Source organism: Cydia fagiglandana, chromosome 4 (genome assembly GCF_963556715.1).
Source record: "Cydia fagiglandana chromosome 4, ilCydFagi1.1, whole genome shotgun sequence".
Lineage (NCBI taxonomy): Eukaryota > Metazoa > Arthropoda > Insecta > Lepidoptera > Tortricidae > Cydia > Cydia fagiglandana.
This window is the reverse complement of record NC_085935.1, coordinates 15205596-15230816: the sequence shown is the minus strand read 5'-3', so window position 1 is coordinate 15230816 and position 25221 is coordinate 15205596. Positions and strand designations below refer to the sequence as shown.

The 25221-nt window shown below is 38.3% G+C and overlaps 2 protein-coding genes across 3 annotated transcripts; one reads left to right on the top strand and one right to left on the bottom strand.

Moving 5' to 3' along the window:
* Nucleotides 1-148: 148 nt before the first annotated feature.
* Nucleotides 149-23005, top strand: LOC134663847 (annulin). Of its 2 annotated transcripts, none has more exons than XM_063520361.1 (12): nucleotides 149-482; nucleotides 11372-11596; nucleotides 12546-12824; nucleotides 13055-13206; nucleotides 13844-14084; nucleotides 14525-14685; nucleotides 16112-16297; nucleotides 16781-16891; nucleotides 17283-17462; nucleotides 17873-18073; nucleotides 20884-21126; nucleotides 21706-23005. In XM_063520361.1, the coding sequence occupies exons 1-12, from the start codon at nucleotides 359-361 to the stop codon at nucleotides 21880-21882; spliced, it is 2280 nt and encodes a 759-aa protein (XP_063376431.1). In that variant the 5' UTR covers nucleotides 149-358; the 3' UTR covers nucleotides 21883-23005. The 2 variants fall into 2 exon arrangements, with proteins under 2 accessions (XP_063376431.1, XP_063376432.1); XM_063520362.1 differs by lacking the exon at nucleotides 149-482 and adding an exon at nucleotides 10686-11111.
* Nucleotides 23006-23118: 113 nt separating this feature from the next.
* Nucleotides 23119-24673, bottom strand: LOC134663848 (protein tilB). Its single transcript, XM_063520363.1, has one exon. It carries the CDS (start codon nucleotides 24601-24603, stop codon nucleotides 23305-23307), a length of 1299 nt encoding a protein of 432 aa, XP_063376433.1. The 5' UTR covers nucleotides 24604-24673; the 3' UTR covers nucleotides 23119-23304.
* Between the last annotated feature and the right edge of the window lie 548 nt (nucleotides 24674-25221).

Sequence of the window (25221 nt, the reverse complement as noted above, 5' to 3'; positions counted from 1 at the left end):
GGTAGTAATTCCATTCATAAGAGAATGTGTCATTCGGGATGAGGTTTTCTGAGCGATTTATTTAGTTTCGCAACTTTGATAAGAGGTCATACTTGCCACGGACCACGGAGGTAGCGCCAGACGAATCCACTCCGCGCGGACGTGCGCACGCGTCGAGCCGCGGCAAAATAATACTCTTAATTTTAAGCAACAAGTTTATCCGCTTCGATTTAAAATCAATAAACGAAACAGTCGCTCTTTTGTTTACGTTGTGGCAGACACAGTCGAGTCCAAAATCAGCTATGATCTAATCGTTTTGAATTTATAGTGATAATTAGTGGTAAAGGTGATACTAGGGTTCTATGAGAGTGTAGAAGCCATGGGTGTAGTGAAGAGCAAGGTCTCGAGATGGTGCCCCCCGCAGTGCTGCGGCAGGTCGGAGTCCTACGATCTGCGGGAGCTCCCGCGCCCGCCAAGGCTGGACACCTCCAACCTGTCAAACGGTAGGTCAAGGCTGTTTTATCGGTTCACTTTTAATCTTAAAGCGGTTTAAGACGTTTAGAGTCAACATTGAAATTAGCACCTCGCCGATTGAACTAAAGTATTAGGTTACTTACCTATCGTAAAATTATTATTGTGACGAAACTGTATCAATCAATAAAATCTACTTTTAACTCGCCAACTAAGTTTCTTAAGCCCACTTGCACCATTCCAGTAACCCGGGGTTAACCGGTTAAACCTGGCATTACCATGGTTACCAGTACAATTTGACACTAGGTTAATGGTTTAACTGCTTAATCCCGGGTTATTGGAATGGTGCAAGTGGGCCTTAAAGTTCCGCTAAACAGATAAGCCAATCGAAATAGAGTTCTACCGGTTGCTAGCTTGCATTAAAAAGTTTAGACAATCATTTTCTGTCTATATTTTTTAACCGACTTCCATTTCATAGAAGGAGGAGGTTCTGTATTCGGTTGTGGCTATTTTTTTTTTTCTATGTACGTTCACCGATTACTCCGACATCCGTAGTCCGATTTGAGTAATTCTTTTTTTGTTTGAAAGGAGCTACCTCCGAGTTGGTCCCATTTTAATTTGGTTCTGTTCTGATGATGGGATCCATGAGGGATTGAGGGAACTCCTCAATTTTTAAAGGCACATGCATGGTGATTTGGGTGTTTTCTTAAGCAACTCGAGTATTTTCTCCCGAAAACCACCACTTTGATGAAGTAGACCTGATGATGATGATTGTATTGATGATAATGATGATGATTTTTTAAATGTAGTATGTTCAGCGATTACTCCGGCACCTGTGATCCGATTTGAGTAATTCTTTTTTTGTTTGGAAGGAGTTGCCTCCAAGGTGTTTCCGTATTATTTTTGGTTCTGGTCTGATGATGGAATCCATGAGGAATTGGGGGAACTCCTCAGTTTTTAAAGGCACGTGTAAAGTGATTTCGGTGTTTTCTAAAGTAACTCGAGCATTTGCTTCCGAACACCGCCAATTTGATGCAGTGCAAGTGTAGCCTTACCACGAGTTTGACATTGACATATTCGCTAAGTTAGCGACGTCTTCGTAACTTACTTTTTATGCATCTCGCTCGCACTAATATTCCAGTACGAGCGAGATGCAAAGAAAGTAAGTTACACACACGCTAGCGAATAAATCAATGTCAAACTCTTGGTAAGCTGGTAAGGCTACTGATCGGGGGTTAGGGTTAGGAGTTAAGGGGTAATGGTGGTTGAAGGGGTGCTGGTTCAGGGCCGAGGGGTACATGGAGGGGTTGATACGCTGTGAGGTTGAGTGATCGGGGGGGTTGAGGGATTGGGTCAGTGGCGGGGCGGAGGATGGATTTAGTATAGTGACAGGAATTATAATTTCCCAGACGGACTCGAGAAAATTCCTGATTACATATTTATTAAAGTAGATACACGAATTTAGTGTTAATCATGAAGTTGTTTTTCATTCATGCGTCGCGCTCTTAACAATGCGTTAAAACTAAAAATGGAAAAATAAACACTTTTTACAAAAAAAAGAAAACCGACTTCAAAAAGGATGAAATAAAATATTATCCTTTTTAAGTCCATGCGTTACCAACTGATATGTTTGAAGTCGGTGTCAAGCCAAGTAGGTAAGGTGTGTTCTTAGGTACAGTCGACGTCAAAGATATGTTTACACTTTTGCACCTTACTCCTTTGTAATAAGACGAAAAGTGTAAACATATATTTAACGTCGACTGTACCTACAGAAAGTACGTTCATTGTCGTCGTGTATAGCAATCCAACGTACATCCTTATCGAATCGCACCAAAACCATGGTATGCTTCAAAAGTTGGCTTGGCACCGACTTCAAACCTATCAGTTGGTAACGCATGGACTTAAAAAGGATAATATTTTATTTCATCCTTTTTGAAGTCGGTTTTCTTTTTTTGTAAAAAGTATTTATTACGTATTAGCACAAAACAGATAGGTACAGAAATCAATCTACATACAAAGCGCGCTCGAGCAACGCACACATAGACACTGCTCACGGACACGATATCTCGGACCGGTTGGGACCACTGCGAGCGCGAGTGCCATCCGCTTGAGACACGCGTCTGTGAACTTTTTTGTGCAATAACTGAAAAACCTAACAAAAAGTTATTATAACTGTACAGTGGACGGTTGTTTAAATTCAACATTAAACGGTGAATTGTCGTTTTTTAAGCTACCAGTTGTTTCAGAGAGAATGCGAATGCGAATTTATTACACTTTAAAATATAACAATCGTGCATTTCGCCAATCTCGAAATCATCGCAAGATATTTTCTGTGGCAAATTTGTAATATAACAATGACATTGAAATTAAAATACCTATTTGAGTAATTAATGTTATTATTAATTTCTATTTCCATTCTTCCCGTTTCATCCTCAACAATAAATGAAACAACTAGATAAGTAGATACGAGATACGATACGATAGATAAGAGTGCCACTATCACGATAGTTTTTTGTGCATACGTCATAGTTCGCAACAATCGCAACCCTAGAGCGACCGCCGAGCGTAGGTATGAAAAGTAAAGTACATACATGTGATTGACTTCTGTACTTATCTGTTTTGTGGTATTAGCGTTCTGGGGCCGTTTCTCGAAAGCTTGTAACTTGTAATACAAGTGGAAGTCCCTTTCTATCAAAAGTGACATCCGCTTGTATTACATAAGTTACAAGCTTTTGAGAAACGGGCCACTGGGCAACTTTTCGGAAGCCGGTGTTGCTCGAAGGGGCAACTCTAATACCTAGCGACCCAGACTAAGATTTATTTACTCCCTATTATATTTTTAGTCGTTGAAAAAAGAAAACCGACCGACGAAAAGAAGTACCTAACTATTTCTGTATTTTTTGTGTAGGTAAGTGAAATTATTAAAATGTATTAAAATGAGTACACATGTATGTTAATCTAGGTAGGTACATATACTTTTCCTACCAAAGGTACCACCTACTCTTATTTTAAAAAAGGTCTCTTCTGTGGATAATACAATAAAGATGAACGACTCTGGTACATAAATATCCCGTTTTCTTATTTGAGCCTCAACTACCGAAAAATGTATCCCACCTGTAAAACGCCGCGTAAAAATTTGCTTTAGATTTACTTAACTATGCGATGTCTACAGGAAAGACGCGAACGTGTTTGCTATAAAATGTGTATGACCCTCATAAATTATTTATCAGCATAATATTGTTGTTTGCTTTAAAAACCAAACCGGTCCTAAACATTTGCCATTAATTTTCTCACCTATTGGCTAAACAGCTGCTACCTATAAATACGTGACCAGAATACGAGCGATCACGTCATATTCAAATAACACAGTTAATAAGTTACACATTCGTTGCACAACTCTTTTTATTTACTTATCTATTAAAACATATGCTAAACATTTTTAGATGACTAAACCGATTAGTACTTGAATTCTGATCGGTAATTAAGTATTTATTCGCTTTTTAAATGCTCTCATTTAAATATTAACCTGAATTTGGTAGGTACCTACTTATTACCATATTTAAGTTGACATTATTTACAGTAACTTTGTACCTACTTGTAACCTAGTAAGTAACTTACCTAAGTAGTAGTAAGGTTACCTGTTCTAAGATACTTTGTGATCATCGAATTGAAACTGTCGTTAACTACTCATAGTTAGTAACATTGTAAAATAAGTTTATTACCTATTATGGTACATAATTCTCTTATTGTCAGTGCCAACCCAATAAAAAACGAACTTAACATTTTTTAGCTCTTTTAGAATCTTTAGAAACTTTATTCCTCTCATTGGTGAGATTTAAGGGGATTCAAGAGTGAGTTTTTGAGCCAAAATAGAACGCCGTTTCAGTCAGAAAGCAATGAAATCTGGTATCGCCATCACCACAAATTGGAACATTCACTCTCGGTGCCGGATGCCGCTCCGCTTCGAATACATATCCCGATTAAAATCCCAAAATAAACACCACTTTTCTTATGCTCTAGTAGGAAAACTTCCTATACAAATAGATCTGCAGTTATCTTATTAGTATGGATTAAACCTGTTTCTAAAAGTAGCATGTTTGCTTTAGGTGTACAGTCATAAATTGCTTCTATTATAGGTATTAATATAATATTGCAACTGCAGCAGGTAGATAGGTAGGTATATACACAATTGTTTATTATGTAGGTAGTTGTCTACATAATATATACAACTGTGTACCTTATGTAGGTACCTACTTTATAAATATATATAACGTAATAAAAAATTATATACCTCGGCAATTCATACAAAGAATGACTAGATACGTAACAGTCAATTGTCCAGTTTATATGTAGGTATACCTATGTAATACAATTCTTGTTATTCATGTAAGAAACTTATTTTCTGTATTTTTTTTATAATTTCACAAATATTACATTACAATTCACATTTTAAACTACTAATGTAGCGCGTACTCCAATACTAAAAGTATGAGCATTAATTTAATTCAGCGCCTCTACAGTCTTGTGACGCATTCGAACAATAAAAATCTTAACTTGATTGATTTGACACTTGCAGTGTACATCTGACGTTCGTCCATACTTACAAACTGTTATGCGTGAAATACACTGGAACTACTGGAAGTAAGAACTTGGTGTAACATATAAAATCAAGTTGAGATTCGTAAAGTTCGAATACTGCTCGTGTGAATTCGAGGAATGTTTGATGACTTGTCGCGTTAAGGTGCGCGAGCGCACTCAAGGTGATCCGGAGCGGCGTTGGCGCGTCCTACGGCTGTGGCACAGCGTCCGACCCAGTGACGCTATTTACAATATCATATCAGACGAAAAAAAAATGGACATAGCATTAAGGATTTTCAATGGACCGATAGTGCGCTGTCCTCATCCAATAATAATGATCTTGGACAGATCAAATCACTTCTTCTTGTTCAAATCACTTCTTGGGTCTTCTCTAACTGCGTCCTTCAGTTTGCGGTAACTCGGCTTGGCATTTTTTTGAGAAATATCGAGAACTTTTCTTATACTTACGTACTAAGCAGATAAGTAATTTTGAGATAAACGATGAGGTTATCAACTATGGCCTTGATACTGACCTTTTAATTACTTTTATCCTGCTTTATCAAACTGGCTAACGAAAGTAAACGGGAGATAAGCGAATAACAAAGACTGACAACCTGGTTACAACGTCACAGGCATTTGTTTGTGCGTGTATTAGTATAAATATTTGTTCTTGCGGTATGGATGTTTTCTATGTACGAATGAATATTGATATGTATAAGTATATGATATGAACTATTATGCTCGAATCAGCTGACCATGTAGGTAGGTATCCTTGTTAAAACAAAGAACAGTTTTTGTGTCAAAGATATGTCTGCGGTTTTGATTTACATTTAAAACGCAACAAAGGAGTAATAAACACTGACTTTGTTTCATTCAAATCATTTCAAATGGAAAAACCAAGTGTACCTATAGTTACATTCATGTATATATATATATGACTTATTTTATAACAATTAATTTAAAATTTCAATCGCCTTGCTATTTTAAGATACGGTACGTCTGCGACAGGGTGGGCCCATTCATTTTATAGGCTAAATAATCAAATCCCTCTGATATATATTACTTATTAATAATGAATGAGTCATTTATTTACATATAACAAAATAATATAGGTATATAGGTGATTAATATTATACATAATTGCACCACACATGTACCTACCAATGTACAAAACAAAAATAAAAATATTACTTTTGTCCCCTATACTAGCAAACAGCAACGTTACATACATACTTAACATACATACAAAATACACCTATAATATCCATGAATGAAATCACTATTTACGCAAGTCGTGTTAACATGTTCCGTCTTAATATTTACTTACCTTAGTTCATACAATACCAATACTATGTTGGCTTACATACCTATATCGTCCGGTGTTTTTGTTTTTCGTAAACCAATATTTTTGGACCGAAAATGGTAGTAAAATATAAATAGTACCTATATACATGTACCTATCAGTAATTTAAACTAAGTTAGATTTTTCAATCTCTTTCTAAATGCCAATAAATAGTAAATTGGTTGTTACATTACCTTTACTTTTATTCATATCCGAGTCGAAAATACCGCAAATCAGCTTACTAGGCCTTTTGATGATGATGATATCCTGTTATCCCTCATCAGGGACATAGGGCTCTCAGAAGGGATTTCCATTCTTCGCGGTCCAGCGCGGCCTCTTCCAGCTCCGCCCAGCCGAGGCCAACTGATGCCGCCTCTTTTTCCACTGTGCGCCTCCAGGTGGTACGTGGGCGACCTTGTCCTCTTTTTCCGGGAATTTTCCAGGTCAGCCCTTGCTTGGATAGGTGATTGTTTGGCCTTCGTAAAACATGTCCTATCCAGCGCCATTTCCGCAGAAGTATCTCCTTAGCTAAAGGGTTTTGGCCAGTCAGTTCCCATAGTTTAACATTGGAGATGGTCCGTGGCCAGTAGACTCCTACGATTCGCCGCAAACATTTGTTTACAAACACCTGGAGTCTACTGGTTATGTCTTGCTTGACGGGCCATGTCTCGCATCCATATAGGAGGACCGACTTTACGTTCGAGTTGAAAACCCTTAGCTTGGTGCGGCGAGTGATGACTGTGGAAGTCCATACGGGTTTCAACTGCGCATATGCGGCGCGGGCTTTATTGATGCGAGCTTCAACATCCGCTTCTGCACCTCCCAGGGGGTTCATAACACTTCCCAGATATGTAAATTTTGTTACTTCTTCAACTGGCTCCCCGTTTACTAGAATAGGCGTTGCATTCTGGGCGTGCAGGCGCATAGCTTTCGTTTTAGCACAGTTGATACGCAATCCCTCTCTTCCTGCGGCATCGGCCAGGTCATCGGTCTTCGACTGCAGATAGTCTTGTGTCGTAGCGAGTAAGCACAGGTCATCAGCGAAGTCAATATCTTCAAGGGTTTTGCCATTGACCCAGGGCAGCCCCCTTTCCCCTTGACTGGTAACTCTGCGCATCACATCGTCCAAGACAATCAGGAACAGCAATGGTGACAGCAAACAGCCCTGTTTAACTCCAGCAGTGACGGGTATCGGATCTGACAATTGGCCCCTGTGCATTATTCGACAAGTGGATCCCTCATAAAGGCACTTGATTATTTCTATGACCTTGACTGGTATTCCCCTTTGCTTCAGTATTCGCCATATGCTTCTCCACTTTACCCTATCAAAAGCCTTTTCGGCCTACTAGGCCTTTTAGTATGTAGTAAACTATTTATTTTAAAATTACAAAAAATATATCTGAGATTCTCAAAAATAATGAGCTCTTTCATTTGATAGTTTTGATACGTAAAACTATACATATAGTTTAAAAAAAATTATTTTTTGAATTTACTTACTCATTTACCCCCCAAAAGTGGCACCTATGTATTTTAAAATTATAAAAAAAAACATGCCCATCTTTGGTTCACGAATTTACATATGTGTACCAAATTTCATCTTAATTGGTCCAGTACTTTTGGAAAAAAATGGGCTATGACAGACGGACAGACAGACAGACAGAGCACGAGTGATCCTATAAGGGTTCCGTTTTTTCCTTTAGAGGTACGGAACCCTACAAACAACTTTTAGGAGAAGTAGAAGGGTTTTTTACACACTTTAAACATACCTAAGTTAACACAATTATGTTTTTTAATTTCATTGACACAAATATCACATACAACAAAACACATTGTAGGTACCTAGACATGTATATTACTTAAGTATGTAACGTGTATTACCTATATCAATAATAGGTACATACCTGTAGCAGACTATCAAATTCTTAAATTGATGTCTCACTGAACTAATTTTGGCCACCAAAATATATGTCACGGACGCTTCAGATGAAAGAAAATCAAGGCTAATATAAATGAAAAGTTTTATTTCGTTTAACAACAAAGGAGACAGCTATTTTATTGTTTGCGTGTTATGTGAAGTTGTTAATAATAAAGTCTTAATTTACATTTACGACGCTAATAAACTATAATGACGAATGTGCTGATTACTCAATAAATTAAAACATATTCTTCTACAAAGTTAAAGGACAAGAAAGTCCGAGAAAATCGTTTTGTATACGCAGTTAAATGATATACATCTCACCATTCATAACTATGTACTTATACATACTTAATTAGGTTGGTAACTAGGTGTAGGTGCTTATACTGTTCACTTCAAGCACCATACGTCGCAGTGCATAATAAAATTGTTACTTTGTTTATGTAAATTGTGTCGCAGCTAGATGGCTAAACTGGCAAAGGAACCTTTTGCTTATTGTCCATATAATTTATATTTCTTCATGGGTTTGCTATATGTGCATGAAATAAGTAATACCATACAATTTATATATGCCTACGATAATTTTCATAACACGATTGAATCAATTAACTTTAGAGTTCAGATTAATCAATTACAAGTCATAACATAACTATGTGCATTTTTTTTAAATTCACTTTAGGAATGTTCCCTAATTTAAAGTTAATAGAATACAAAAACAATATACGCGTGACTGGTTGCTGGCAGCATGTGCATAACAAAAAGCACAATAATGTTATCAATGCGCATCTAGCATCTTATCCGACTTATCCATCTATGGTTCCTTTTGAGCAGGCCCACGCGGATGCCAGCCGGCTCGTGTGTGGGAAATCCTATTAAACGCTTATTATTTCAAGGCAATATGTCCCAGTAAGATTCACCCACGACGGTAATTAAGACCAAATAGGTACATGTATCGTCATAAAAATACTAATATGCTAGGTTCTTTTAACTTTTGGTGATGCTCGAACTACACAAGTCTAATCTAGTGGTAGGTACTTTGAAGTTAAGATTATACAATATATGTTGACTCTAAATTTTCATATGTCAAGTAGGGTTGTTTTTAAGGAAAGCTTAACATAGTAACGATACTAATAATGATACTGCGGGCCCGATTCGGATTTTGAAATAGATATCTTTTAGTCATCACCAAGATACGATAACGACATCTAACCTGTCAAATTTGACATTTGCGCGATTCTGGAGATACTCTTGAAAGATTTCCACAGGATATGACTTAGAGATCCAATTTACATCTAATAGATATCTTACTATATGTAACGTAAAAGTGACATTGGTTGCCCGAATTGCGCTGCAAAAGAGAACTAGTTGATATCTAAACTATAACGTATCTAGAATGGATCTAGTACGTTTCGTCTCTTGTGAATATCTTGAAGTTCGAATACGGCAGTGCATTAGGTTTATATGATTTTACGTGCATGTCGAATAGAGATGTGAACGCGCCGGAATAATTACATGGGTGTAACTCTGTTATCAATCTACAAATCGAAAATAATGGAAGTAAATCTTTTCCATACCTAGTTCCTATTTTAGATTTAAGCTAGTTATTAATTTCGTTTAGTTGTACCACTGTATATATATTGTATGTAAATAAATCATTAATTTTTTTTTCCATATATGTATATCATGTCACATCATCTTAAGATTTGATCAATTTCGCACCAAATAAAATTATGTATTAGGTCCCTAATATAGTCGGCTTTAATAAACGCAATTTTACTGTCGCTAGACCTGCGCCTCCTCCTCCTAGAGGGTAAATAGTAGGTATATACAATAGGTACTTTGAGACTTTGACAAAGTAACGCCTAAAATACTAAAACTGGAGCAATAAATATTGATCTAGGTATTTGATCTAGGAACTGCAATTATAAAATTACTTATAAAATAATTCAACATGCACAATAGTTAACGACTTTTATAAAATACAGTTCATTGCTGTATAGCATAGGTTACTTAGGAATGATAATAGGGCAATTTAAAAGAGTTAGATATCTGTATTTTTCCTACTTTACGCCCATTCGTACATTTAAAACAGCTACAATATATGTACATATATGAATACAAGTATAGATAGATAGCGTTTATTGGTAAGTAATATTTTACATGTCAACAGTTAATATTTACTAAAAAAATACTTACATATTATATAATACATTCAATAAATAGGTATGTAGGTAGGCACCTAATTCATTTCACTTTATGACTTCGTAATGTTCTTGTGCGGTACCTTGTATGGACGATATGATTCAGTTCAGTTTATGTTCTAACTATCATGATTTACGAGGAATTGTCATTCTCATGAGGTCATCCATATATGTTTGGACAGATCTGCTGTCGCAGAATAAGATTGAATTGTGAGTAACGTGCACCGGACCTTGGTTTTGTCAATGGTTTTTTTGCTTCCGGGTGTCAGGAAGCTTTTCGCGTTTGTTGACTATGAGACTATGACATCATCTGGCCAGTTAGACACATATACGTTCTGGCGAGATATAATCCTACGCTAAAAACAGTGCACGGCAGAATGGCAATAGAACCGCACGTTTGTGGTAACAATTAGCAAGTGCCGGTTCGAGTTTCGATCATCACGTCCGTCTGCTATGAACGTTACTTAACAGTTTCGACTAAGCTCTAGTGATGACTGCTTTATAAATTAACGGATTTTTTGGAAATTATCTCGAATATTTTAAGCAATAATGGAATATTTAAAAAATTGGTGGAGGTCACAGTTTGGAAGGCGGCGTAAATTTATTATCGTACCATTTCAACCAGGTATCAAGGGTTTTTTTATTTCATAAACTTGTATTTAACGCCGCTCGCCACCGATTTGGTTTTGTTTTAATTGCTGTTTTTTTTTACATTTTCTACTGTTGTTATTACCTTTTTAGCTATAGGAAACTAAAGATTCGATTAAATTTTTCCATAAAATACGACAGTGAATCACTATTTAAAGTTATATCCCCATGAAAATATTATAGCGTCTTAAAATTGGATTGCCGCCAAACAACGATCATATTGCAATATTGTTTCAGATGTGACCGATGGCACCAGACTGGGCGTGCTCGCCGTCCAAGGCATCGACTTCTGCAACGAAACCAACGGGGAAAACCATCACACGAGCAAATTCAATCTGATGAGCAGACCCGAGGACCGCTGTCTCGTGGTGCGGCGAGGGCAGGCCTTCAAACTCGACCTGCTGCTCAACCGGCCCTATGATGCCTCTAGGGACGCGCTCTCCTTTATTTTCTACGTGTCCGGTATGAATAAACACTATGATTATTCCTTACATGATTATCATAAATTGTCATACGCAAGGACTGCAGTGGGTGGGCTTGTATGATATCATTTATGCAAGTAGCTGCAGTATTTTGTATGTGAAAATGGCCCATTCTTATGTTAGGCTTCAGCCAACTGCATCGTCGCTGCTTGTTTACACTAGATACTTAGAGCAATAGGTACAATTAATGACGAAGTCTCGCGTAAATTTCCTTAAAAATCATAGCTGCTAATAAATTCATTTATTTAATATTTTTCGCTCGGACGCAATCTTGGATAAATTTGGAACATTAAAATAAATACCGCATCTGCCATGACGCCATCAGTGTAGTATAGGCACGTAAAGTTTTATTTTGACAATATATTCTGTGAATCGTAGCTGAATAATGAATATGATTAAACCCATCAGAGAGCGATTCCTTTTAAAAGCGATCGTCGTTATAAATCAACCTATTACAATATTTTTGCCTAGTACTTAGACCGTTTTAGATCGTTCAGCATAGGTACCATGTTCAAAATTAGTATCGACGCCGCATTTGCTATTGTTGATATGCGCGTTGTTTATGCTACAACACGAACATTCCCGCACTTTGTTTTTAAGACATCAAGAGATTCATATAATATTTAAACCCCATTAACCCTATATTTAGAGTGTCGTTTTTGTACGAAAAGCGATGATTGGAACATATTGTAAGTTCTTGTTGTTGTACTAACATAGCATACATATATTGTAGAATGTTTTATTTTGACTTTGTGTCCAAATTATATTACAAATACTTAAGACGAATCTTGTGAGTAACAGCTACACAGCAAGTTGCAAAATTTTAATTGCACGGTTACCTACATTATCAATCTAGCCATTCATAAAATGTGTGTGCAAGTTTGTAGCCGGGCAATTATTCGTTGCCTTATTTTATGATTAATACACAGATGTGGAGAAACGTGGACCATCAGACGACACATCGGCTGCAGTTCCACTGTTGGACAAAGGAACAGAGATGCCCGGAGCCTGGACGGCCGTGTACGAAGGTCAAATGGACTCCCACCTAATGGTCGCCGTCACCGCTTCAGCAAACTGCATAGTCGCTGCTTGGAGACTCGACATTGACACGAAGCTAAAGACTGGAGGGTCCTTGAGCTATACGCATCCACAGCCTATTTATGTGCTATTTAATCCTTGGTGCTTAAATGATGAGGTTTATATGCCAGGTTAGTTTGACTATCATGTCTTGGTCTATCATTATCTATAGGTTCTGTTGAATTAAGTATTCGTTTCTCATTCTCTCTCAAGTATTCATTTTCTGTCATCAAGCGTCATTATTACCTACTTACTCGATAATGTATGCAATATTATTTCTTGGAGCCATTTCGACATATTCGCTTTATCAACGTTGTTGTATACTATAATCATCTAATTCTTATTCTGTATCATCTATTAGGACACAGCCATCGTGAAGAATATGTTCAAGAAGATGGTGGTCTGATGTTCCGAGGCGTTTACAACAGAATAAAGCCAACGCCATGGAACTACGCTCAGTACGAGAAAGACATTCTGGACTGCGCGCTTTATCTAGTCAGAGAAATCGGAAAGGTAAGCTTGAAACTGGTGAAGCTAAATAGTTATATCATAGTTACCTACTTAAATTTAGCAATGTATACGGAAATGTAAAAATAAGAAGTGACCATTCGCAAATTGTCGAATACTTACAATTGATTAGATGCTTGTAAAGTTGAATGGTTGAGGTCAATCATAGCAAGTTTCAATTAAAAGGTGAGACGATACGACCTCTTTGATTAATTTAACGTTTGAGACTATATTAGAACAACTTTGTAGTCGAGTCATTAGGCAAGCACACTTTTAACTTAGGTACTGTTTGCGAGGAATTTTAAGGTTCACTCAGATGTAAATAAGTTATTAGTAGTTTTACGTACCTACGAAAAACTCTATAGGTACAATAAGTAATATGTGGGCAACGTCTCGCACAGAATAACCTTTATTTATTAGTCCCAAAATAACCAAACATATCTAGAAAACAAGTTCAGGAATAAATATTTACACGATAGTAATTACACAAATGTAGGTCTTTTTCGGGATTTAAACTCAATGTGTCACCAGCACAATCTTTGCAGGCAAGAGCTAAAGTGCACTTTATGTGATATTAAATATTCATACAGTTAATTAATAATTATGTCCCACTTTTAAAAGTACTATCTTTCTTTATCTTCAGGTGAAAGGTCGCGCCAGAAGTGACCCCATTCGGACAGTTCGGGCGTTGTCCGCCGCCGTAAACGCCCAGGATGACAATGGTGTGCTTATAGGCAACTGGGGCGCCGAGCTCAGCGACTACGACGGTGGAACACACCCGCTCAAGTGGGTCGGATCCCTCGCTATCCTACAGAAGTATTACACCAAGAAAAAACCCGTCAAATATGCACAATGCTGGGTTTACGCGGGTGTTTTAACCACAAGTAAGTTGGTAAATTAGAACATTGTTAGCCATTCATGTTCTTCAGTTAACTAAAACAGAATAAGCTTTACCTACATGTTGACACCACGGTACCCAAATAATTCCTAATCAGGCCGCGTAGCCAAGATGCCAATCGCTTACGCTCCGCGCAGCGATCGAAACGTAACTGTCTCTGTCGCACTGATATGGAAGTGTGATAGAGAGACGTAAAGCTTTTCGTTGTCGAAGCGATAGCTTGGCTAGGCCGGCAGGTATAGCAATTTCTTCTTCTCCATTAAATCCTTGTCTGAGAGTTGCGGCCATTATATTTAGGTAAGTCAAGTTCTATTCCTTCATTGTAGTTTTTTAACATTGCGTTCGGCATCTCGCCTTAGGGTGTGCCTTACATTATTCATTCACAAGGTCAAGGCCTGTTATCTCAAGCTATAACCCCGTGTTCAGTTTGCAGAGCTCTGGGTATCCCCTGCCGGCCGGTGACCGGGTACGACGCGGCGCACGACAGCCAGGGCAGCCTCACCGTCGACATCATCAAGGACGAAGACGGCAACACGCTCGACCACTTCACGCAGGACTCTGTCTGGAACTACCATGTTTGGAACGAGGTACTAAGGCCGTCTCTGTCTTAATTTACTAATAGCAGTGGGGAGACACTCCTGACTTCGGTCAAACTCGGCTCCGTTCGGCTCAGCATTGCTCCGAGCAATTATTAGGGTTACCATCACTTGACTTCCTTTTGCGTGCACGACCATAGATAATATAATCACTTGAATTTTGACAACCCTAAATTGCTGAAAGGGATAGTGCCATATATTAGAAAGGGATAGCATGATTCGACCCTGAACTACTGTCAAACTTCGGGTTTGTAGGAAGAGTCCTTTCTGTATGGTAGTACTATTATTTCTTCTGTGCTAATAGCAAGCTAGCGGAATTGTCGATGTCATGTAGGTCATTGTAGGTAGTAGACACGATCACCTAAATCATTTGATCTGAACTAAATACCTAGGTATCTAGAATGACGTATATAGCTTCAAAATGATTGCATCTGATAGTCTGGACAGCTTCAACCTTCAGATTAACAAGTTATTCGAGTATGAAGACGGTTTCAAAAAGCGGCGCGCTCATTCTTTCTTCCGTGGTTTCAAACGTATCTTATTAGCACGTCACTGACGTCACTCAACAGTGGACTAGAGTCCGTCTACGCCTGCAAAATGATTATTATTATGAGTTTATAATTATATTGTCACTGCCAAAAGTGCCAGGCTGGTCGGTGCAAACTTAGCGTGGTCAGAATTTAAAAATTTTCGAAATCAACCAGTACTAAAACTATACTCTTGCGTTTAAAATATTTCCCTGCGGACTTACGGTAATTCCCAATCTGTTCCTTGACTGGAATGCGAAAGGGGTCATCTGGTTCATCGCGCCCACTTTGAATCATCCTCATTCAGTGTAAATATAAATTACACGTCAGCTGTGACGCAATAAAGTTTGACCGATTCGTCATCAGCCTTGGTGCTCAATTAATTACATATTATGATAGAGCCTGCTTGCCTAAATTTGGTAGAATTTATTATTATAAAATTCAACAATAACCACGACCTATAGGGACCTAGGTAAGTATTACCTGTGCTTAAAGTGTGCGTTTGAAAAGTCACGATAATATATTTATAATAGTAAACAGGTATCTAAAGTCGGACCAAGCTAACTCTGCCTCCTTACCATTTGCAATGACCAATGACCATGTAGGGTTGTAGGGCATTGTAATCATTAACGTCTCTATTAAAATACGACGTGTATAATGACTCTTCCTCACTTTGTCATATTTAAGACGGCAAAGCGCAAAGCGTACGAATCTTTTCACGCTCTTGTTCCAGTAGGTAACAATAAAGTCGTGTCAAGTCTCAAGATTATTTTGAATTCATCGTCCCCTTCGCTTCTTCTGCCTCTGTGTTTTCGAGTATTTGTAAGCGCCTTCTGATAGTGATAGTAGCTACTACCAGATAGTCAGCTGACTTTGTTTATTATTTCCAGGTATGGATGGAGAGGCCAGACCTGGGTCCCGAGTACGGCGGCTGGCAAGCCATCGACTCGACGCCGCAAGAAATGTCAGAGGATCTATTCCGCTGCGGCCCGGCCTCTATACGCGCGGTTCGCGACGCCGACATTCAGAAACCGTATGACGCGGGATACGTTTTCGCGCAAGTCAATGCTGATAAGGTTAGTTGACGTTACTATTAATTAAACAGCTCTTGTTCTTATTACGTATAATTACTGACAGTACAAATTAGTAGAATCGGATAAATAGGTATCTACTTACTAGAACTATGTAGGTACCTACTTAGTTTTAAAATTCAAAATTAAATGAATGTTGATAGCAGGTATGTACGCTGCAATTATTTCCATTGCAAAAATCGCGGCATAATAAAATCATTTCCAAATCAGAAGTTCCAAGTAGGTAGGTAGGTACTAGGTACATATTGTGAAACCAAAGATATCAAATTACTTCTTAAGTATGTACCTACCTATTTGCCTACATTAGATGAAATGAATAAGACTTATTTTTACATTCATACCAACGACTTGGCCATAACAAGTCGTTTCAACGAGTAGAGCCAGCTGCGCATATAAAACGCTATCTTTAAGCCAATTACGAAAGGTTACCTCGGAGACTTCTTTTAGTAATTGTATGTTGTTTTACAGGTATTATGGAAATATTCCGGCGAAATCCAGCCTCTCAAGCTATTGGCTCGGGACACGACCTCTGTTGGACAAAATATATCTACTAAAGCCATCGGAAAGATGGAGCGAGAGGTAAGCTCCCTAACGCCCTGTTTTCGTCTCAAGCGATGTCATAATAAAATTCACAAACTGGTTGCTTTGATAAAACGAGTAGGCGCTGCGTTGTAAAAAGGTCTTTTTAACCTGATTTTAACTACATATCTACATATAACACATCTAAGCAAGTGAGCACAGTTCGTCGACACAGTTATTAAACCATACTGCAGCGACATAAGGTTTACCTACATAGCGACTAAGAGCGACTTTTCTAACATCAAACATCAACATTTATTCAGCAAATAGGCCACAAGGGCAGTTTTACACGTCAACATTGAATTTACATAAAAGCGAAAATAATAACATCAACAATTTTATAAAATAAAACTAACAATTCAATCTAACGATAACGATGATTGATTCGCAGGATATAACCGACTCCTACAAGTTTCCGGAGCGCACGTGGGAGGAGCGCGCGACGATGGAGAAAGCTCTGCGTCGGTCATCCAACATCTTCGCTAGATACTATCTCAACGACGCCTTTAACGACGTGGTGTTTGACTTCGAGCTGAGAGACGATATCAAGATCGGGCAGGACTTCAGTGTGGTGAGTACTTTATCCATCTACGTCTACAAAAGTACTACCAGTATGACCCTAAATTTTGAACTTATGTAAAGCCCATAGATAAATCTAGGTGGTGATCTAAGGAGCATGCTGAGTGGCTTACACTAGACCCTACTCATAGTGTTGTGTTCTTGTCAGTGAGTAAGGTTGCCATGCATAGCTCAACGAGGGTGCTGTGGGAGTCCATAGGCTACGGAGACTGCTTATCATCAGGCGGGCCGTATGCTTGTTTGTCACCGATGTAGTATGAAATTAATATTAATATAATTCCTACCATAACATGAAATGAATCTAGGATGTGCCCGGGTTGCTTCTATTAAATTATCTTGTGATTTTGGAGGAAACTTTACCTCTGAAAAATGAAAGAAACTACAGTAGTTATTCTGTTTCAGATCCTACACATGAACAACCGTTCGTTAGAGAGCAAGCACCAAGTGAAAGGCGTGCTGCGAGTAGACACCGTGACGTACACGGGCAAGTCCGGCGAGTCCGTCAAACGACAGGAGTTCGACACGACGCTCGCACCCGAGGCCAAGGACCAGGTCACCATGCTAGTCACTTTCGACGAGTACTACAAGCGACTCATTGATCAGGTGAGTGAGAGGGTTGTGCTAAAGAGTAGCGTACTAGGCAAGTCTGGCGAGTCCGTCAAACGACAGGAGTTCGACACGGCGCTCGCACCCGAGGCCAAGGACCTGATCACCATGCTAGTCACTTTCGACGAGTACTACAAGCGACTCATAGATCAGGTGAGTGAGATAGATGTACCAAAGAGTAGCGTACTAGACAAGTCTGGCGAGTCCGTCAAACGACAGGAGTTCGACTCGACGCTCGCACCCGAGGCCAAGGACCAGATTACATGCTAGTCACTTTCGATGAGTATTACAAGCGACTCATAGATCAGGTGAGTGAAATAGATGTGCCAAAGAGGACAGGAGAATTACTCAAGGCTAAAGAGCAGGTGATGAAAACTAATAAAGGTGGCTGCAGTGCAGTCACCTAGACGGTGACTAAATGTAAATTACTAAGATATTTTGATATCCGAAATATTATACTTACTACTATTAGTTATTATTACGAGGCATGCAATTATTTTGATTTCGCCGGATGGTGTCAGAAGTTGGATTTATGGTTGATCTAAATAAAATTCTATCAGAAAACTTACGCAAGTAGATCAGTAGTTTAAGGTGGTTCGCTTTTCATACAAAATTCAATCAAAGCTCATTAAGTAACTACACACTATTAGTACACAAATATTTCCGCATTTATCTTCTTTCGAATATTCGTTTGCGCGAAATTAACAGGAAAACAATGTTTCATACAGAAATCATGCAAAAATCATAGTTAACTTTTCATCAATTTTACGTATGTGTGTGTCACAAATGTCGTGTACAGATACATTTGCGACGTTGCCATACCATTTCCGACGTTGCCGGGCCGACCACGGCTCGAATTTGGAGTGCCGTCATGTTTAGTGCAATTTTGTTGACACTGATATTTGACAGGTAGTTAATTGACCTAAGCGAGAAGTTCGTCAGCTTAGCTAAGAACTATCATGGCGTGTTATGCAAACAGTCACTTTTTTGCTTGCAAACGGAAGATTCCCGGTTCGATCCCCAGTCATTGTATGCTGGAACATAACTTTTTGTATTTTTGTTACACCTAAATTTCGTATTGTTTATTTATTTTTATTTAATTTTTCTTATTATCATAAATCGATTATTAAGTATGGGCTACACGTATTCTTTTATTTTTACAAAGATAATTAGAAATTATACTCTTCCTAATCTCTCTGATTTTTACAATCAGGACATCCTCACTGCAATAAAAACCGGGCAAGTGCGAGTCGGACTCGCGCAAGAAGGGTTCCGTGCCATAATGCAAAAAAAAAAAACAAAAAAAAGCAAAAAAAAACGGTCACCCATCCAAGTACTGACCACTCCCGACGTTGCTTAACTTTGGTCAAAAATGACGTTTGTTGTATGGGAGCCTCATTCAAATCTTTATTTTATTCTGTTTTTAGTATTTGTTGTTATAGCGGCAACAGAAATACATCATCTGTGAAAATTTCAACTGTCTAGCTATTACGGTTCGTGAGATACAGCCTGGTGACAGACGGACGGACGGATGGACGGACGGACAGCGAAGTCTTAGTAATAGGGTCCCGTTACCCTTTGGGTACGGAACCCTAAAAAGAAGTGTATAAAATTTCATGTGGTTAAAAATAATGGATTTTGTCTATGAATGAAAAACACAATTATTACTATAGTTTGTTTTTTTAGCATTAGAAATAAGGTAAACAATTTTGACGTGTCTTTTAATTGAAAAACACATTTTAAAAATAAGTTACGGCAAATATGTAACAATTATAAATCTAATACGATCATTTATATTCTTCTGCTTTCATAAGTAATCGTTTTTGATTTTTAAAAAACCTGATAACACTGAGTATGTGGGGGAAGCGCTGCTGGCCTAGCGGAAAGCAATTCGGAGGTCGCGGGTTCTAACCCCGGCTCGTACCAATGATTTTTCGAACTTTTGTACGAAATAGCATTTGATACCTATTTATACACCGATACCTATTTTTCGGTGAAAGAAAACAATGTGAGGAAACCGGACTAATCCAAATAAGTTTACTCTCTGGGTTGGAAGGTCAGGGCAGTCGCTTTCGTAAAAACTAGTGCGCATGCCAATTCTGGGATTAGTTGCCAAGCGGAGATTGAATATCTGGGAGACCGACCAAAGCTTACAAAACATAAAAACTCAAAAATGCGCGTTTTCTCATAGACCTAGCTAAGAGATCAAACCCCTTATAGCAAATTTCATCGAAATCGTTAGAGCCGTTTCTGATACCATCCAAATATATAAATAAATAATTATATATCTAATAATTGCTCGTTTAAAGGTAAGATAACACAAAGGAGAAACAAAAAGAAATTACCTACTCGCACCAGTCTTGAACCCCAACCCTCTTGCACGTATTTCCACGAACATACCGTTACGCTATTGCAACATACTTACGTTGTGTGAAATTGTCTACTACAAGGATCACGGAAACACTGTTTGCATGTGTGAGTAATAGTAGGAAAAAGCGTGACAGCAACACTCCGTCGAATTAAAAAGGTGGTTTTTGCACAATGAAGTATTCAATGTTTATTTTAATAGTTCAATATTTACTTAAAGAGTGCGCGAAACATACTTTTAAGTATACAAATACCAAGACCATTTCACAAAAAAATTAAATCTGAAATTTTGCAAAAGTGGTGCCATCTAGCGAGAGTTAAGTTTTGAGTAACCTAGGCGAACCACCTTAATGAATTGCCGTTCTTTTAGTGGGATTCTTACTCAAATCTCCAAACCAGATCATAACAGATTTTTTCACAAAGGTGCAATCATGTTACAGGCATCCTTCAACATCGCCTGTCTCGCCTCAATAGTGGACAAGAATTTCGACTACTTCGCGCAGGACGACTTCCGGGTCCGCAACCCCGACATCAAGATCACCGTCGAAGGCAAGCCGGTGTCCCACAAGGAGTTCACTGTTACTGTCAAGCTGGAGAACCCATTGCCCATACCGCTGAAGAATGGAAAGTTCTACATCCAGGGCCCGGGGTTGGATGAGCAGCTCAAGATCTCTCTGGATGAGGTAACTTTAGTTTCAAATAGGATATTGTTGAGGTTTTTTTTGTTACTTAATGAACAAAGTACACATAATCAGCTACTTTACATGAAAAATTCGAGAAAAACGATAATGTTTTCGTTAAAAACAACTGAATAAAACCAAGTCAATATTTGGCGATAGGTTAACCCCTTACCACATCGAAAATAGTACACATGTTTGAAGTGCTGTATGTGGGAAATATGTATCTCATGTGATCGGTACCTATACATAGGATTGTTCCTTGTCTATGTTCAAAAGCAGAACAACACCATATGGCGGTCATGATTTACTACTACATCTACATTTGACTTTGACACTGGCCAAAAGACAAAAGATGTCCACTTTTTGACAAAAAGCTCACCAAGTATCTCATAACAACCTGTCGCCTTCATCCAAGCCTACGATCTTGACTATTCCGCTTAGCATAACTTATTTTGTCCAATGCTTAAAGTCGCACTTGATATATAGAGTTGCATCCGACATTTCCACCCGCGACAAATCATGCTAAGCATCGGTTTATCTTTCAATAGGATTTAATTAATCAATCTTAATGATAACTTACAGAACGTGCCCCCCGGCGAGTTCGCGACCGCGCAGTTCAAGCTGACGCCGCCGTGGGCCGGACGGCACCAGATCTCAGCCAAGTTCACATCCAAGGAGATACACGACATCGACGGGTTCCTCATCCTCATGGTCGCGCCCCCGGAGACCAACGGATACTCGGAAACAAACGGATTATAAGAAAACTTCTTGGACACTGTGCCAGTTGAACTCGCCAATATCAAAGTATTATATATATGCACTGTGTATAGTCGACGATGACAACGACGTAAACATATCTTATGTTTATATTTGTCGTCTTACAAAGGCCTTTTACAAAGGAGGAAAGTGCAAAAGTGTAGACTTTTTTGACGTCGACAGTCGTAATTGGACAGAGACGCTGACGGCCAAAGTGGCCAAAAATGTACCTACCTACCATATATGTATATCTGAACACGTCATTAAGTCATTATTATTTCTATGGTAACAATGGATGATGTGTTTCGATACCTAATATTTGGGGACTTTGGAAGTCATTATATATATTGATGCTGATTGTACTTAGGTCAATCTGAATCTAGTACAATAATTTCTTGAAGGAGGCAGCGAAACTAAAAGTGAGAGATAAGAATATTATTTTGTATGTATCAGAGTATGAATAGAACTAAAGATCGTTTCCAACAGGCATCATTGTTATCTGTTAAATATAAATTAATTACACATAGCGGCCTCCACATGATATGCGGCTCCAGCGATTTACTTTTAGATTTTGTCAGGAGAAAAAGGCGGCAAATTTGAAAAATGTAGGCGCGTAGGATCTTTCTCCCATACAAAGTTTAAATGTCAGGCCTTTTTCTTTGACAAAGTTGGCTAGCCTTTACCTATACTAAATATTATGATATTTATGATATGACATTTTAAGTAGGTAAAAAAACACTATCAATTCGAGTGTCTTCGAGTTTTTTATCTTCGGTGCCTGCCTTATAGTAACAAAGCTTTAAATGTGTTATAGTTTTTACCTTACTGCCTACAGTCAGGAGCGGGAAGAAGCTAAGCTAATAATGCCCCAAATGAAAAAAAAAAACCGTTTGATAGCTTTTCCGCGAAGCTACTTCTGTTACTGACTGTACAGTACAACTCATTCTAGTTTTACTCAATAGGATAACTTGTATTATAACTATTATAAGTCAAACCTAATATACTTGTAAGTATTATTTATGAAGTGTTTTTGTCAGTTAACCGTAGGTTATTAAAAAAATAAGTATTAAGTATAAGTATACTAAATATTTTTTATTAATAATAAATATCTATAACTACGCGCAAACTGGTATTTAATTCTAAAAGCAGTCTAAATCAGAAAGTTGAAAGTATAGAGTACTTTATTGTAGTGAGATGTGAGTTGAGTATTAGGTACAGTCAAGTTCATAAATAAATATGTATACATTTAACATGTATAGGTACTTACGGTGATCTACCGTAAGTACCTATACATATTTGAAATCGGCTGTACTGAGAGATGGTTCTAGGTTCAGCTTATTTTCTTGAGTTGGACCGGCTTTAGCTACCCCAAATAACTTAACAATACATCAGAAACGAAATTATTACATCATTTAACTACATAAATTAGATAAGATCAGGAACCTCTGGATTATCGATAAAATCAGGTGAAGGTTCTTTTAGCTTCCGTTTTAGCCTCGGATCGATATAATCTGGCGCTTTCTTTTGTAAAGTCATTTTAGACAGGTCGAGAACCTTATCAGAGGGGCCTATTTCTAGAAATTCTCTTTTAGACTGACCTGAACTCTCGCGGCAGTCGGTTACGTGATGTTCCGTGTACAGTTGAGCCTTTTTTGTAACTTCCTTTTTCTGCGCCATCTGTGCTTTTATGTCTACATTTAATCGTGGCATAGTTACGACAAGGTGGCCGGTTATCTGCGAGCGTTGTGCCATTGAGTTAGTAGTGCTCACCTCCTCCGGTAGATGGAGCTGAAATAACTTTCCTTTAATCGTAGCCCGAACATAATTTGGCTGGACATCCACATCAATTAAACTGGTGTCTAAGTGTTTGTACACAGCTAGGTCTAACACGAATTTTTCAGGGTCAGAATCGGAGAATACGAACGGTATTTTAGCTTGATTTATGTTGAATGGCCTTCCATCGGGAGCAAAGAATTTGTACCTCCTTTTTTCCTCCTGTTTCTTTTCAGGTTCATAACTTTTCAGTTTCAGTTGCCGCATATGCTCCATCTCATAGCGGACCTCAGGGGAATGCTCACATTTTTCTGCGTAAAATTTCTTATTTCTCTCTTCTGGGTCCATATCTTTGTACTCGTTTTCCCATTTGTCTTTTATTTCGTGTTCTAGTCGAGCTTTTTGCTTTCTACGCCGATGTCTGTACTCGTTTTGTTCAAACAATATGTCTTGTCTTATGACGGGTAGATTTTGCAGGGCTTTAATGCGATCTGACCGTTCTATTTCAACTCCGTCAAGGTAGCTCAGCTGGGGAAGAGTTCCGATTACGAAGTCCCGATAGTTATCATAGTCCGTGCAGGGGTTTCCGGTAAGATATAAGATTTGAAGATTATACAAACCTGTAAGGCTTTCGACGCTGACTATTTCCCCGATAAAGTTGAGTGTTAAGTCAAGTTTTTCCAATGATTCGCATCGCTCCAGATTTTCTATAATTTCTATGTTATTGAGAGCTAAGTTGAGGTAGTTGAGGTGTTTGAGTTTGTTCAAGTTTTCTATCTTGGCTATGAGGTTGTTCTGCATGAGCAGGATCTTAAGCTTGGGACACCAGTCCTGGATGTACTCTATCTTTTCTATGTTCTCCTGGTGAAGGGCGATCTCCTCGAGCGGCGCCAAGAGCCGGTCATGGTGTTCTGCCTTCCCGCGAACCATATCCACTGTTATTCGAACCATGATTATTTTTACGGTTACAAATATTCACATTCCGTAACTTGATATAATACTAAACAGCATAGAGCATATAATCACTACGTCAACTACGTGTTTACGGTGTCATCACAACCGTAACTATGGTAATGTTACTGCAAAGTAAAGCCGTAACGAAAGAGTTTTATCACATTTTACAAGAAGCGGACCAAAAGCAGACTTAGTGCTTATAAAAAAAATCATAATCAATTATAGTACCATAACAAGACATTCGCTCTCTCGGAGTAATTAACAACGGAGACGGTTACTTAGTAACAGATTAGTTACGGTAGATAGGTATACCATAACTTTATAAATGTTAAATGCTTGCCTAGAAGAAAACAGGTAACTTGTTTATTACAGCGTCAATTTACTTTTTTATGATAATTGATAATATCTTACCACAACGTTAACATTTCGCCATATAGTTCAAGGATTAGTCTTATGACTACACCCCCTTGGAGCATTTGTTTTGTTAATACACACAATTAATAATTACTTAATAACTGTTAGTGACCTTCACCGACCCTAGTAATACATAATTATTACCGGAGACTTATTTTAAATTACATTATTAGTGCGGCCAGTAATTTTCCTGTCAAGCAT